The sequence below is a fragment of the Colius striatus genome, chromosome 2, assembly GCF_028858725.1.
Source record: "Colius striatus isolate bColStr4 chromosome 2, bColStr4.1.hap1, whole genome shotgun sequence".
Lineage (NCBI taxonomy): Eukaryota > Metazoa > Chordata > Aves > Coliiformes > Coliidae > Colius > Colius striatus.
In genome coordinates, this window is record NC_084760.1 from 26,369,783 (window position 1) to 26,383,077 (window position 13,295).

A 13,295-nucleotide genomic window follows, 5' to 3' on the forward strand; every position below is an offset into this window, starting at 1 on the left:
AAAACTAGATTAAGAACAAGCAAGTGCAGAATATAGTACAAGATTTATTTATATACATATTATTTGTTAAATCTCATTGACAAACTCAAAACTTCCCTAATTTCTCCTTTACTTGCCTAAGCCAAGCAATTAATTTTGTTCTATAGGACAGAAGAAAGTAGTTTCCTGGAGAATTTATCACCTGGTTAACTTGGCAGATGGTGCTTCAGCTCAGGCTGGCTTTCAGCCTTTGCCATCACTTGCTTGTAGAGACGTGTCAGTTGGCAGTGTAAGGTCCTGCTCCAGGACTGGCCTAGAAACAAGCAACTCCATGCTCAGAAGGCTCCAATGACAACTTCTTCTTAGAAGATAAAGCAAGGCAGTTGCATTTTTAGACATACCAAAACAGCAGAAATGAAGGCTGTAGCTACCAGAAAAAACAACCCAAAACATCTTTCCAGTAGCCCCTGACTCTGTCTGGAGTTGTGCCGGATGTGCCAAGATAGGTCAGATGTTCCTTAGAGTCCTTGAGAGAAATAAATACTTTTGCATAATGTATGTGCAAAGATTGGTTGGTTTCCTTCATTCGTAGGTTAAGCAACAGCTACAACCACCACTGGAATTTATTCACTAGCTCACAACAATTAATCAATCAATCCCACCTCGGGAACTGAGGGATGAGGAGTCCAAGAGAATATTGGCCTACTCTTTGTAATAGTGCAAATTAGATGGAGGTATTTTGAAAACAGTTTCTTGAAAGAAAGAAGGATTAACAAAAAAGCCCTTCCTTTGGTCCCTGTAAGAGTAGTTTTAACTCTTCTGTGAAGTTTTCAAAACTCCCCCACATAATTTTAACCAACTATTAAGGCGTCGAAAGAATGGATTTAAAGTTGAGATTAAAATGGCCTTTATTGGACTTGAAAAGAAGTCCACTATGGATTTCCTGACAAAGAAATTTTCTTAATGCTTCTCCTCAGCTCTCTTCTGCACAAAAACAATACACTTAAACCCACCTGATCCTCTCCCCCATACCCTTTTTGTTTTTAAACTACAACAAAACATTACACTTAAATATATTGCACAAAAAGCACTGACGTATCCTGCCCGACTCTTCACAAAAATGGCCACGAACACAGCAGAACAGCTACTGCACTTCTCAAAATTTGAAGAGATCAATAAAATGCTGAGGAGATACTGGCATGAGACAGGTGTTTGGATCACTGGCTGTGCAGGGGTGTCCTGTATCCTGCAAAATGAAGGAGAAAACCAAGTAAGTTCTCTCTTCATACATCACTATCTCCCTCTACCCCCAATTAAAAGGACAGGAAAAGCAACAGTTCACATCTAGGCATATGCAAACACGTGCACTGCAAAAAAACTGACTGGAACTTGCTCCTTTTGAAGAATTCACCTTATTCTTCTTTAACTGTTTTAGACTAAGCTGTTAAGAAAACAGGCTTTTCCAGTTTGACTGTGGTAGTGCAGAGTAGCTTCAGATTTCAGAATATAACCCAACCCCTGTCCTCCTACCAAAGCCAGGACCTGAGTCTGCCTCTTAAGGTAAGTTTACTATTCCTTGTCTATTATTTTTTATAAGTGTAATTAAAAAAAGGGCAACTTTTGTTGAACCCAAGTTATCTGTTTAATGAAAACCTTCAATCAGCTACTACTTGAAGGGGAAAAAGGAGCCCTTTGCTTTCCAACTCAAGGGCATCAGACATTTCTCAAAGAAACCCACCCCTGAAGAGCACGTTAAGCTCCAGTCACAGAAGTTTTTCTACCTTGCTTACTTTTCTTTTTCTCCCAGCATCTTTCTCTCCTCCTCCACTTCTGCCTTTCTCCCCTGAGCACACTGCTGTAAGAACAGAAGCACCCAGGCAAGCTCAGAACATAGAAAATGGACATGGTAAGGCTCTGGCACTACAAATGCACTGAGCCTGCAGTACTTGCTTCAACATCAGAGAATCCTGAACTCAGCACAACTGTCTCATTATTTGAATTCAAACTCCTCTTCAAATAAAGTTCAGTTTTGCACCTTATTAGGACCCTCTAAAGGAAGGAAATGCTAGAAGTGCAATGAGAAGGCCCCAGATAGTTCAATGCAGAGGTTCAGCTCCTGGGCCTGTAATGTTCTCACCAAGTTAAGGGGTTTCTCTCCCTTTCCCACCAGTGATGAAGAATTCAACACATAGGACAAGAAATGTAAATACACAGTAAGTAGATCACTGCAGTTTTCCTTTCTTTCATTTACCTGGGAAATGAAGTTACCTGCAGTTCAGCAAATAGAAGGAAAGATGCTAGCTGTGAAGTTTTTTTCCTCACTGGAAACTTACGTAAGGTACGTGCTGTCAGAGATGCCACATTCCCATCCAAAGTCTTTGTGTTGAAACACATTCTAAATACTACTCAGCTTTCCCAATGAAAAGCGGTACTCTATAGGCACATTCATTATCTGCATTTTCCTATTAAGTCTATGGATTATCACTTCCTCATCCTCTCACTTCTCTGAATACTTGCTTTTACCTCAGAAGCTGCTGTTTCATTTCACAGAGGAAAAAACAAATGAAAGAAAAGAAACAGATCAGACCCCAGGCAGAACTGCCTATCTGGGGAAGTTGCAAGTGAGAAAGAAGACTAAGACTAGAGTGTGAAACCTAACGCTTTCACCTTAAGGTGACATCTGCAAGGAAAAGATACACCACGGCAGAAAACACTCTCAAAGGTAGCTGATAATAGACTACCACCTTCTCTACCCATTGCCATGTCCATCTCCTGTCATTACTTCCCTAGTAACCAAGGAAAACACCATCACAATTGGGATTCTGGGAAAGCAGCTAGTGCTTATCCCCTTTTAGTGACTATTTACACTCCTAAATATTTTACACAGAATTTGTAACACGTCTGCTTTGCTCTGCACATCATAAAAACACTTGTGAAAGCTCTGCTCAGTCAGGAATTACAATAAAAGTCTCAGTAAGGTCAGCTCTTGGGGATTTTAGCTATGAAAAACAGCAGCAATTTCTACATTGAAAAGGGAGTATTTCTCCCTCCAAGAAAAATGCATTTCCCTTGAAATGACAATTAGTGAGTAGCGTTCAAATCATATTTCAGTGTGTCTACTTTAAGCTAAAACAACCTTCTACATTAACAAGAGAATTCACCAGGAGGAGTGTTTACTGGAATATGTAGTTGTTTTCCTCCTCAGGTTTTATCATAACTGAATATTCTTTCATTAAGAAGCTCCTGTTACAACACTGGAGCCACAGTCCTTTGCTGTATAGTTGTTGCCACTATTCCTTCAGTCAGAAAGTAACATCATCATTTCATCCCCCCACTCTGCCACGTCAGCTACAGCTCCGTTCAGGAATTTATTTTCAGAGAGGCTGTTTCATAAAAGTATTATGGCTACAGCATTCCAAGTGGAGTTAAATCAATTTTAGTACCTTTGCACTAAAGAAGTTATCTGAGGTTCATGTTACTCTTTTCAGATTTGAGTACTACATTCAATCCATCAGGGAGTGCAGAAATGGTTTGTATCACTGAGTGCAGGGACACCTATTAGTGACATCTGGCTGATCTCCTGGACACTACCCTCCAATGGCCATTAGGAATTGAGTTACGGCTCCTAGTTTAAATGCTATTAACAGGAAATGTGGCAATAATCAAATACAAATCTGATGAAAAGCTGACATGGAAGGTCATCACTGCCTTACCTAATAGGGGAATGAGAACCAAAGTATTCCTACTGCTAAACTGATGTGGGGAAACAAAAAAAATCAAAACAAAGAGTATCAAACAATTAGAAATGAACACATTTTTCACTTGGACATTACAGAACAGTCAGGAACAAAAACATGAGACACACAGGAAATACCTTGAGTAACAAAGCAAGGTGGTAGTCCTTTGAGATCATGAAGAAGGAAGCAGGAAGGAGAGCCATAAAGTAAAAGAAGCAGAGTTAAGGTTTATTGAAGCTAAGGTTCATATGCCATTAAGAAAAACAGCCTTTCATTCTTGGGGCTAATCACAAGCAGCTGGAGAACCAAAACCTGCACAAGCCCCAAAAAAGACTAAAACCAAGTGTGAGCATATCACTTATGCAAAACAACTCCACTGTTTTACATAAAGCCCTGGATACTTGAAAGAAAAGGCCTCAACTTCTGTGGCCATCTCTGGGACAACTGGAACGTGCTGCTAAGTGAACAGAGGAAAAACAAGAACTGCCCACAAGTGCCATGTTGCCATGTGGAAACAAACAGTACACACAGAAAACAGTCACAGGGGCTGTTACTTCTACACTACTGAAATTACTTTTTCCCCCCTCCCTTTCATCAGACAAATTCTTTACCACAAAAATCACTTCTGACAGTCATTTAACATGAAGAGAATCATTCCTCCTTTAACACAGAAGAGCAGAAGAGTAACAGGTGCTTTGTATCACTGCACTTCTACAACAAATTTAGGCATCTCCTTCTCACCATATTTAACTTACTGTGGTCACAGATACTAAAGAATGCTTCCTGAAAAGCTCCTGAAGACCCATTGAAGGTAACACTAAGATTATTATAGCATACTGAAGGGTGAAAAGTTCTGTCCCTACCTTACCTGTTTGCTAATTCCATTCAGGAGCTGCCAGCCCCTTCTTTTACAAGGCCTTCTTCAACAGGACACAAAACGCAGGACTGGGGGCATTTCCTGTGTAGCCCTCTCCTGTTACCAACAGTTACACTCTATTATTCCTTTCTTGTAAACTGATGAAAATTCTTGTAATAACTAACTAGGCCTCTGCTTTGTGGCTATTTCAGAACCTTACTGCTTTGGTTCTTACAAACTCTTAACTCAGCATGTTTACCCACTATTCTAACTAGTTCCTTACAACTTATATACTCCAGGATGTCCCTTAGCTTCAATTATTTCCCTACGTAGTCTCATGTTTACTCCTCCTTTTGCTGTGTCTCTAGGAAAAAAAAATATGGAGAGCAATCACTTTCCTTATTAGATTTAACACTGCCAAGTTAAAAGAAATTACCCTGTGCTAGTCCTTTCCATGCCTTGATCACTCACATCCTTCTTTGCTCTGCAACTATTCCAGTGTTTTGCTTTGTTCTTGAATGAGGGGAGAAGAAAATCACACCACCAAAAAGCCTCATCTCACTGCCTTAACTTCTGACTGCCCTTGAAAGCAAAAGTTGCCCAATTTTTGAAGTGTACCATTAAAATACATTTATAATGTGTTAAAAAAAAAGTTCTCGGAGGAATCTAATGCTTCCATTTGTTCCAACATTCCAACACTGGATACTTTCTTTTCCTTTCTTGTTTGCTTGGTGGGGTTTTCTTTAGGGGGAGGGGGTTTGGTTCTTGGCTTTTGGTTTTCTTTTGCTATATGCCCCATGGAATTAGGCAGAGTAAAAGCTGCAGTTGAGAACAAAAATACGTACGTTGCAGATACTGTTAAGTATGTGGTGGACATGTAATTGTCTAATCAAGGTGAATGAGACTGAATCTTGACTGAATTGTCAAAGCCTGATAAAGGTTCTAATTAAGATACATTCTCACCCAGCACAGAATTTTTCTAGAACTAGTAAAGTACCTCCTGTTCACCCCCAACTCTTTTTGCTTCTCACCTTTCTAAAGAAAATTTGGGTAAGAACATAGATACAAGTGCCTGAAAAAGCAGAACTATTATTCCCCCTCTGTATAACTCCTGAGCACTGCTTCACTCTCCTTGTCCTGCAAATACAGGACCTGTTTTTCAGAGTCCCGATGGGCATCCTGGCTTCCCTGCCAGCAAGGCTGCAGAAATCAATTAGCTTAACTAGTGGTTTCAGCCTGATCAAACATTAAGATGGGGGTGAGGCTTAGATTGCAAGACTTAGAGAAGAAAAGCCACAGCACAGGCTCACAGGATAATCAGGTTTGGAGGCACCTCGGCCTCTGCTCAGAGCAGGGGAAGTTATGAGATAAGACCAGGTTGCTCTGAGCTGGATCTGGTCAAGTCTTGAAAATATCTAAGGATGGAAGCCGCACAACCTCTGTGGTCAAACCATTCCCTCTTGACTGTCCTCGTGACTGGCTCCTCCTCACAGCAGAGGTCCTCAAGCCTCGTTGATTATTTCACACTCACCTGAACTTCATCCAGTTTAACACTATCATTTTTTTTTGTACTGGGGCCCCCCGGTTGGATGCAGTATGCCAGACAGTGTCATGCAGCCAAGTGAGGAGAGATAATGGCTTTCCTCAACTTAATGACCTGCTCTTCTTAAAATAGCCCATCCTGAACACCTGACAATTCTAGTGCAGAAGCCTGCAGTTAATCTGTAACCACACCAACACTTTAACAGCTGCCCAGATCTCCAGGATGAGGCAATAAGCACTGGAATAGTGATGTAGTAGGTACTGCTCATCAACCCGAAGGAATCATAGAATCTCAAAGGCTGGAAAGGACCTTGAAAGATCATCTAGTCCAACCGCCCTGCCAGAGCAGAGACACCTTCTGTGTTGTGTTTCACTATAAACATAAAACCACAAAACAAGTGCTATTATTCCTGTACTACATTGCAGTAGTCAGGGCAACAAGCCATCTGCCTGCACAGGTCCACTGCGTCTTACTGTCACACACCATCTCCAAAGTTAAGCATTCAATTCCAAACACATTTTAGTCATTCCTGATGTTAAAATGCTATCCTTTCAGTTATACCAAGATCAGAATGAGAGAGATTTACTGTAGAAAGCATTGACCCTTTACACGGCAAGGCCAGGCAATCCAACAAATCTCATACCAAAGTGTCCACCTGCACACAGGCCATGCGCTTACCTTCAGCGTTCTTGCTTTCAAAGAAAGAACTTTACCCTCCATACTGGGCAACATGACAAAGACTCATTCCACTCTAATGGCCAGTTCTTAGTCATTCTTGAGAGGTTCTTCAGCAAATGCCCTGGCTTTTCATAGCAGAAGCCAATTCTCACTACCTGCTTTCCCACTATTGATTTAGCACAACACATTATCCTGCGACATCAGGGATACTCAGCTTTAAGATAACATCACACCACTCAGTAACATGCTACTTCTGTGGAAGTCAGCTTATCATCCTGTTAACAGCCTAGCTTTTTTTTTTTTTCTTCTGTGGAAACTAAAGCAGCTTTGCACTGACACGTAACCCCTCTTAAAAAATCAGAGAGGAAACAGAAGAGCATCTCTCTTCTGGGAATTAGAATACAAGTACTTTCAAGATTTCGCTAACATTTCTTGCCCTTTGCTGCCAATTAGCACTTCACACAGCTGGTCTTTGAGATGCACAATTAAAGAAATCTGTGGCACTTTTCCTTGCAATTCTAAGTATCGAGGTTATCAGGTATCAAGAGAGAAAGAATGCCAGGCAAAGAACAGCTTTGGAATTTAATACTTATCTCGTATGAAGTTTCATATATTATTTACAAGTTATATCTTAGTTGCCTAATCACATTTCACGTGACAAAACTGACAAGATGATCTTAATATTTTCCCTTTCAGGTGACTGCAAGTAGCTGTTGGAACTTACTTCTGGTTAACTATTTCAAAGCTCTTACCTTCCAAAACAGAATACTACAGTGTCGGCAGAAATGCAAGGTGTCCCCGTACTGCTCCTTTATGGGGTAATATTTCTGAAGTGCAAAGTACATCAGCTTCCAGTCAATGTGACCTTTCTCTGATAGAATCAAGTGCCTACAAAACTGGACATAAAATTAATATCTTCCTTTAAAATTGTTATGGAACTATTCAAATCAGGTAAAGAACTGGAAAGAAAATAAAAAAAGGGTGGCTAAACTGAAGTTTTGTAACTGGAATTCTTTGAAGTCGATAATCTGACATCATACAGCTCTGCAAAGCACTGAGATCTCGCCACAAAAAATGGAGGGTATAAACACTAAAAATAGGAGGGTAAATATTTGCCAAGAAAGAAGTAGGCCATACACAGCTGACCTAACTCTACTGTCTTGAAATGATTCTAATTATAGTTAAGAACCATCTAAAGCCCAGTATTTAGAGCTGTGAGTAAATAACCTTATACTTTTTGAAAAGACAACTGCGGAATGAGACAAATAAAGTGATTGTGCATTACAATGAGTGGTTTTCTGTTAAGACAAAAATTATGGATTTAAATAATGCTTTTTCTTCATTTTCAAAGCATACCCATGATTATTTTTCACATTTCCTATGACCTTCTAGAGGGATTGCAGTTACAAGTGAGTGATGTACTTCGAGGACATAATCTGCACGTCTGATTAGCTGATGCACAATGACTGTTCCTCCCTAGCTTAATACACAGTCAACGTTTACTAAGTATGTATTTGTAAAAGGCTTTTGTTCCACTCAGTAGGGATTATTCCTAATATATTAAGGGCCTTCTTCGTTCATAAGAGAACTCCTAGATGGGGACAATAGCACTGGCTTTCTGATTTCAGCTATACTTCATTTCATAATAGCTTCCCTGTGTCAAGTTCTCACATTTTCCAAAAGCGCTCTTCAGATATCAAGAATGTTTCTGTGGTTGTTTCAATGGTTCAACAAATACACTGCGAAAGAGAGGAAAAAAACCAACCTACTATGATTCTGTAGCTTATTAAGGTAGGGCACTTTTAAATGGGAAAAGCAGAATTGGATTTTGGAAAAAAATAAATAAAACCATTACATTTCTATCCTTAATAACCTAATAAGAAACTGAACATTTAGGAACACATTGAAGACACTATGTACAAATGGCCTTTACAAGACACGGGGCTAACTATTCTAGTGAAATGCTTGAGTGATCTTTTTCCCAGCACTACCTTAGTGTAAGAGCTGCCTCTTTCAAACAGTTTTGTCCCTGTTCAATGCAGCTTACCTCATCTAGCCTCAAAATCTACTCCATTGCTACATTAAGCTTAAACTTCTTATCCTTGTAACTTCACCTTGTGCTCCTCTGAGCTGCCTCTGAAGGAGGGTTTTTCAGTTTGCTTGTGTACATTCTCCATAAAGTTCATTATAAAGCTTTTCATCTCACCAAAATTCTTATTTGGGTCAACATCACTTGAGTTAATTGAGCTTCACTTCTACCTTTCCTGTTATAATACTACTTAATCTGGTAGTCACCTACCAAACAGTAGCACTTCAATCTGTGCGATTTAAGGGTACATATTTTCACTGCCTCCAGTCTGGAGTGTACCAGGTTTATAAAGTCCTTTCTCCAGCTCTGATAAGCTAACTTCTACTTTCATAGCTTTATTTTCACCTAGTCTGACTTTTTTCCCAGCGTATGTCGCTGCCAGAAAATGAAGACAGTTCTGGAGGCATTCCTAGATTACTGTAACGCTTTTTATGAGGGGGTGACAAAAGTATCCTTTTTCCTTTCTTTTGGCCCTTAATTTTGAGTTCTCCCACATTTGTTTGATTTTTTGTTTTTCCTTTGGCAAAAATCCAATGTTGGCTTCACTGATCTGTGGCCTAAAAGCCTGAGCAATGTTTGTCTACCTTTGTTAGTAAAACAAGTTCTACTTCAGGTACTGAGATTAGAAAGACCTTAGAGGTATCCTCTGCCACACTTGTCTTATGGGACTCTGTTGTTTACAGAAAATCATCTTAGAGTAGACCTTTAAAAACACAATGCAAGGGAACAGTCTGACAGTTATCCTAACCTTACAGGCATGCTAAATATATATAGATATTTTTAAACAAACAAGCCTCCCCAAGGGGAACATTTTCACTGTTACTACAGACTGTCACATTTTAATCTGAAAAAAAAAATAGGGGTGAGTTGACACTTTGTTGTTAGTGTATCGCATGACAGAGATAAGGGACACATTTATGTAAATCAGAGTTTATTACCTGCTTTTCTGCAAAATGGTACTGGCAGAGTTTCTTCCACAACTGTCTGTCTTCACTAAGCATGTATAAAGTTGGGGTCACTTGACCCAGAGTAATAATGTCCCAGCCATCAGAGAACCTGTATAAGATGTTATTCAGCATATGCAGAGGGAGATCACTAAGTGTGAGACCATTGTTGACTTGCTGGGAAAAAAAAAAGTTGAAGACTGTTAACTACAAAAATCTCTCAGGATAAAGTACAAGTGAGACATTTACTTTAGAGGTAATCTCAGGTCTTTAGTTTCTACAAAACCACTGAGTAATAGCTACAGTTAATGACATGATACTTTGGTTAATTGGCTGTCATTATTCTCTAATTGCTGGTGAAAACTTAAATGACTGCAGGTACAGAAGAGGCCACAGATTGTAGCTTTATAACTTAGAGCTTTCCTACTGTGAAAATAAACATACCTTAAATTCTTTATTTCTATTTAAAAGGATTTTAAACCACTTCTGAACTCAGAGTACATTCTATATTCTATACAGAATATAGGACTGAAGAACAGAAGTGGGGAATGAAAACATTATGAAAGTCAGAGACAGAAGAGAGCAGGTTCATTTCTAAGTCTGGAGATAGCTCCTCTCCTATGCAGAGATGAGGAATTCTGTACGGGCTGACAGATAGAATACTGAGACAATTCTCATTGAGAGCACATTGCTCTGCTGAACTTTCTCTTTCAAGGGGTAACCTACAGCACAAACTCAGACAAGACTGTGATGGAAAGTCTGGAGCCTCTAGTGCCAAGTGGCCCAAAGCCCCCTAGGGCTCGCAACTGTGTCAGGCTGGGCAGGCAAAGCTGTGTCAAGCCCACAGCCCAGCCAAGCACTAGCAGGCTCTCACTCAGGTCAGCTCATTTCACCACCACTCATCTCACTTCCAGGCTAGACTTTCCATATTGTCATCTGTTACAAAGACCTCTGCGACCATCATTTGGTTCAGGAACATGTGAACATTTATTTACAGGGACAAGATTCCTCATCAGTTCTTTCTACCAATATAAAACAGCTCAGAGGGAAGTGGCATGCTGGAAAGAAAAAAATGCAGTAACTGCAGGGTCTCAAAACTATCTATGTAGTGGTTGCTTGGCATACGAAAGCAGGTGAGGTTGGGTTTCCTATTTCTCCTTTCTATTCCAAAATTAGCTGTTTTATTCAGATTGCCATTGCTGTGTCTGATGGGTATTTCAAAATTTCATAGCTGACAGCAAATAGATGAAATAGTGAAGCAGTGTCTTGCTGCATTTCTTCCTCCAGGAGTAACCCAGAGGTTAAAAGAAATCGCACGCTTATCAGATGTTTCCACTATAAAAGCCTGGAACACTACATACCACATGCTTTGGACAAAATTGCATGATCAGAATCCAGAAGTCATTACCTTTTTCTTATAAAACCTAACTGTGCTAATGAATAGGGCTGTAAAATTGCTACTTAAATATTTCATTTCTGTTTTCTTGATCCACCTCTAAAACTCCTTTTAGATTTTGGTTTCTTTTCAGTAGTGGAACATTGAATTTGAAGTGAAAAAAAATCTGGAGGTTTTTTCCATCTTTATCTGACAATCCAGAGACAAACATTTTGAAACTTCTTTGGGTGAGAAAAACAATTTCATCTATACATCTCTAGCACAAGCCAGCAGTGCACACACTGTAGCAACTCTCATTAGAAAAAAGCTATTAAATTGATTCCATTTCATTAATTTCTTATTTCTTCTCTAAAAACAATGAAAATAAGTAGAACTGTTGATGTTTTTTCCAGCTTTGTTCACTTATGAATCATAAACCAATGTTCAGTAAACTTCCCCTCCTCCAATTACTTTAGTATGAATTAATAACGTACCTTGTTCATCTGAAGGTTTTTCAGTTGTTGTTGCCACAGAAGGACAGTTTCTAATCTGCAGATCCAAATATTGATGTTCCCTACTAACACAGATTTTCCTACTCCCCTAATCAGTATACAGAGAGTAGAACTCAGATCCTGTAGAAGGTCTTTAATTAATCGTGGATTATATTGGTCTTCCATGACTAGAAGACAAAATAAACCAAATGTGATTTTGGTTAACCAAGTTAGCCAAGCTAATACAGTTAACTCCAGCTAATCAACACTTTCTTAGATGAGCTAATTACAACACAACTGTTTGTATAGAAATAGCTGTGCTGTCTCTCACCAAGACATTCATCCATAAGCACAAGATGAATAATTAACACCTTCACAGGCAAATTTGATGCTGTGCGTTTAATAAATTGACTGCTAAACAACTAGTTATAAATCTGATTTCTTCTGTTCAAAGCTGAGAGCATTACATTTCCATTTAGTGTGGTTACCAGAACAACAGAGCTTTTAAAAAACAAGCAATAAGGCAAAGCGGTTACGTACTTTTAAATCTGAGTACATAATGCAGACTGAGAAACAAACATGTTACTAATCTAAACAGCTTTTGTATTTCATAAGGAGCATAATTTAATAGCAACCAATCGTTTCTGGACAGAATCTAATTGTCATTTAATTTCACCAATCTGTTTCAACAGACATGATACAATGATCCAGAGAAAACTCACTGCAACTGTGGGATGGGGAGTATGAAACCTTTCACTCATTAAAGATGCTATTGCTTTATCTTTATGTATAAAAGTAATAAAGCTAATAAGAAGAAAGTATCAACTGATACTTAGTCACAGCAATTAAACCTGAACAGACAGATTACAAAACCTTATGTCTTACCCTTCCGCACAATTTTGTCCAAAATGTTAAAATAGTTCTTCTGTGCTGCACCACTCAGTGAAGTCAGCTGGGATTTTGCAATTAACTGCAAAAGCTAGGACAAAGAATTAAAACTCAGAAGACAGACAGAAGTAAAGGATGACTTCAAATACACACTACATTCACCTACAACAGCCTAGGGCACTGCAGCCACATGTCATGAAAACGTAACTACAGAGTTCAGAAACTGAAGCTAGACAAATGCAGGAAGCATGATGCATTCCCATTGGCATCCCAGGAACGACTGGTGAAGAGATGTATACATAAAGAATATATGTCACAGACTCTTAAACTATACCAAAACAACAGAAGGAGTCTGGTTTGGAGGCTTACAGAGAGAAAAGCAGCCTTTGATGTGGCTGTGTCCCCAGCCTCCTCTCAGATTTGGCGGCCTGGAACATCACACTGAACTGATACCAACTACCAGGCTTCCAATGTCTTAGTGAAGGTATCAAACTAGTCAGACTGAGGTATATTAGTGCACTACTTTCTGCTCATGGAACAGAAATGCCATACTTTACCTAAACTGGGGGGGAAAAAAAAAAATCTGTATTACTCCCACATTCAGGTCCCTGGTAGAAGAAGCCACAGTAATCTACTAATGAGCACTATACGTGCTCAAGTAGTAGCTTTCCCTTAACTATATAGTAAGGATCTGCCTGTCTGCCCACAAGTTTCT

The 13,295-nt window shown here is 39.3% G+C and overlaps 1 protein-coding gene across 7 annotated transcripts in view; it reads right to left on the reverse strand.

Annotated features, from left to right (window-relative positions):
• Window positions 1-13,295, reverse strand: part of FBXO25 (F-box protein 25) — a 33,958-nt gene continuing 20,663 nt past the window's right edge. For 3 of the 7 annotated variants that reach the window (XM_061989739.1, XM_061989740.1, XM_061989742.1), the window contains exons 6-11: window positions 12,578-12,671; window positions 11,696-11,880; window positions 9,821-10,003; window positions 7,546-7,689; window positions 3,854-3,880; window positions 1-1,225 (exon numbers count right to left, since the gene is read on the reverse strand). In XM_061989739.1, the coding sequence (XP_061845723.1) occupies window positions 1,136-1,225; window positions 3,854-3,880; window positions 7,546-7,689; window positions 9,821-10,003; window positions 11,696-11,880; window positions 12,578-12,671 (723 nt within the window). In that variant the 3' untranslated portion in view covers window positions 1-1,135. The remainder of the gene's footprint in view (window positions 1,226-3,853; window positions 3,881-7,545; window positions 7,690-9,820; window positions 10,004-11,695; window positions 11,881-12,577; window positions 12,672-13,295) is intronic. The other 4 variants (XM_061989743.1, XM_010198963.2, XR_009818176.1 and 1 more) reach the window with 3 other exon arrangements.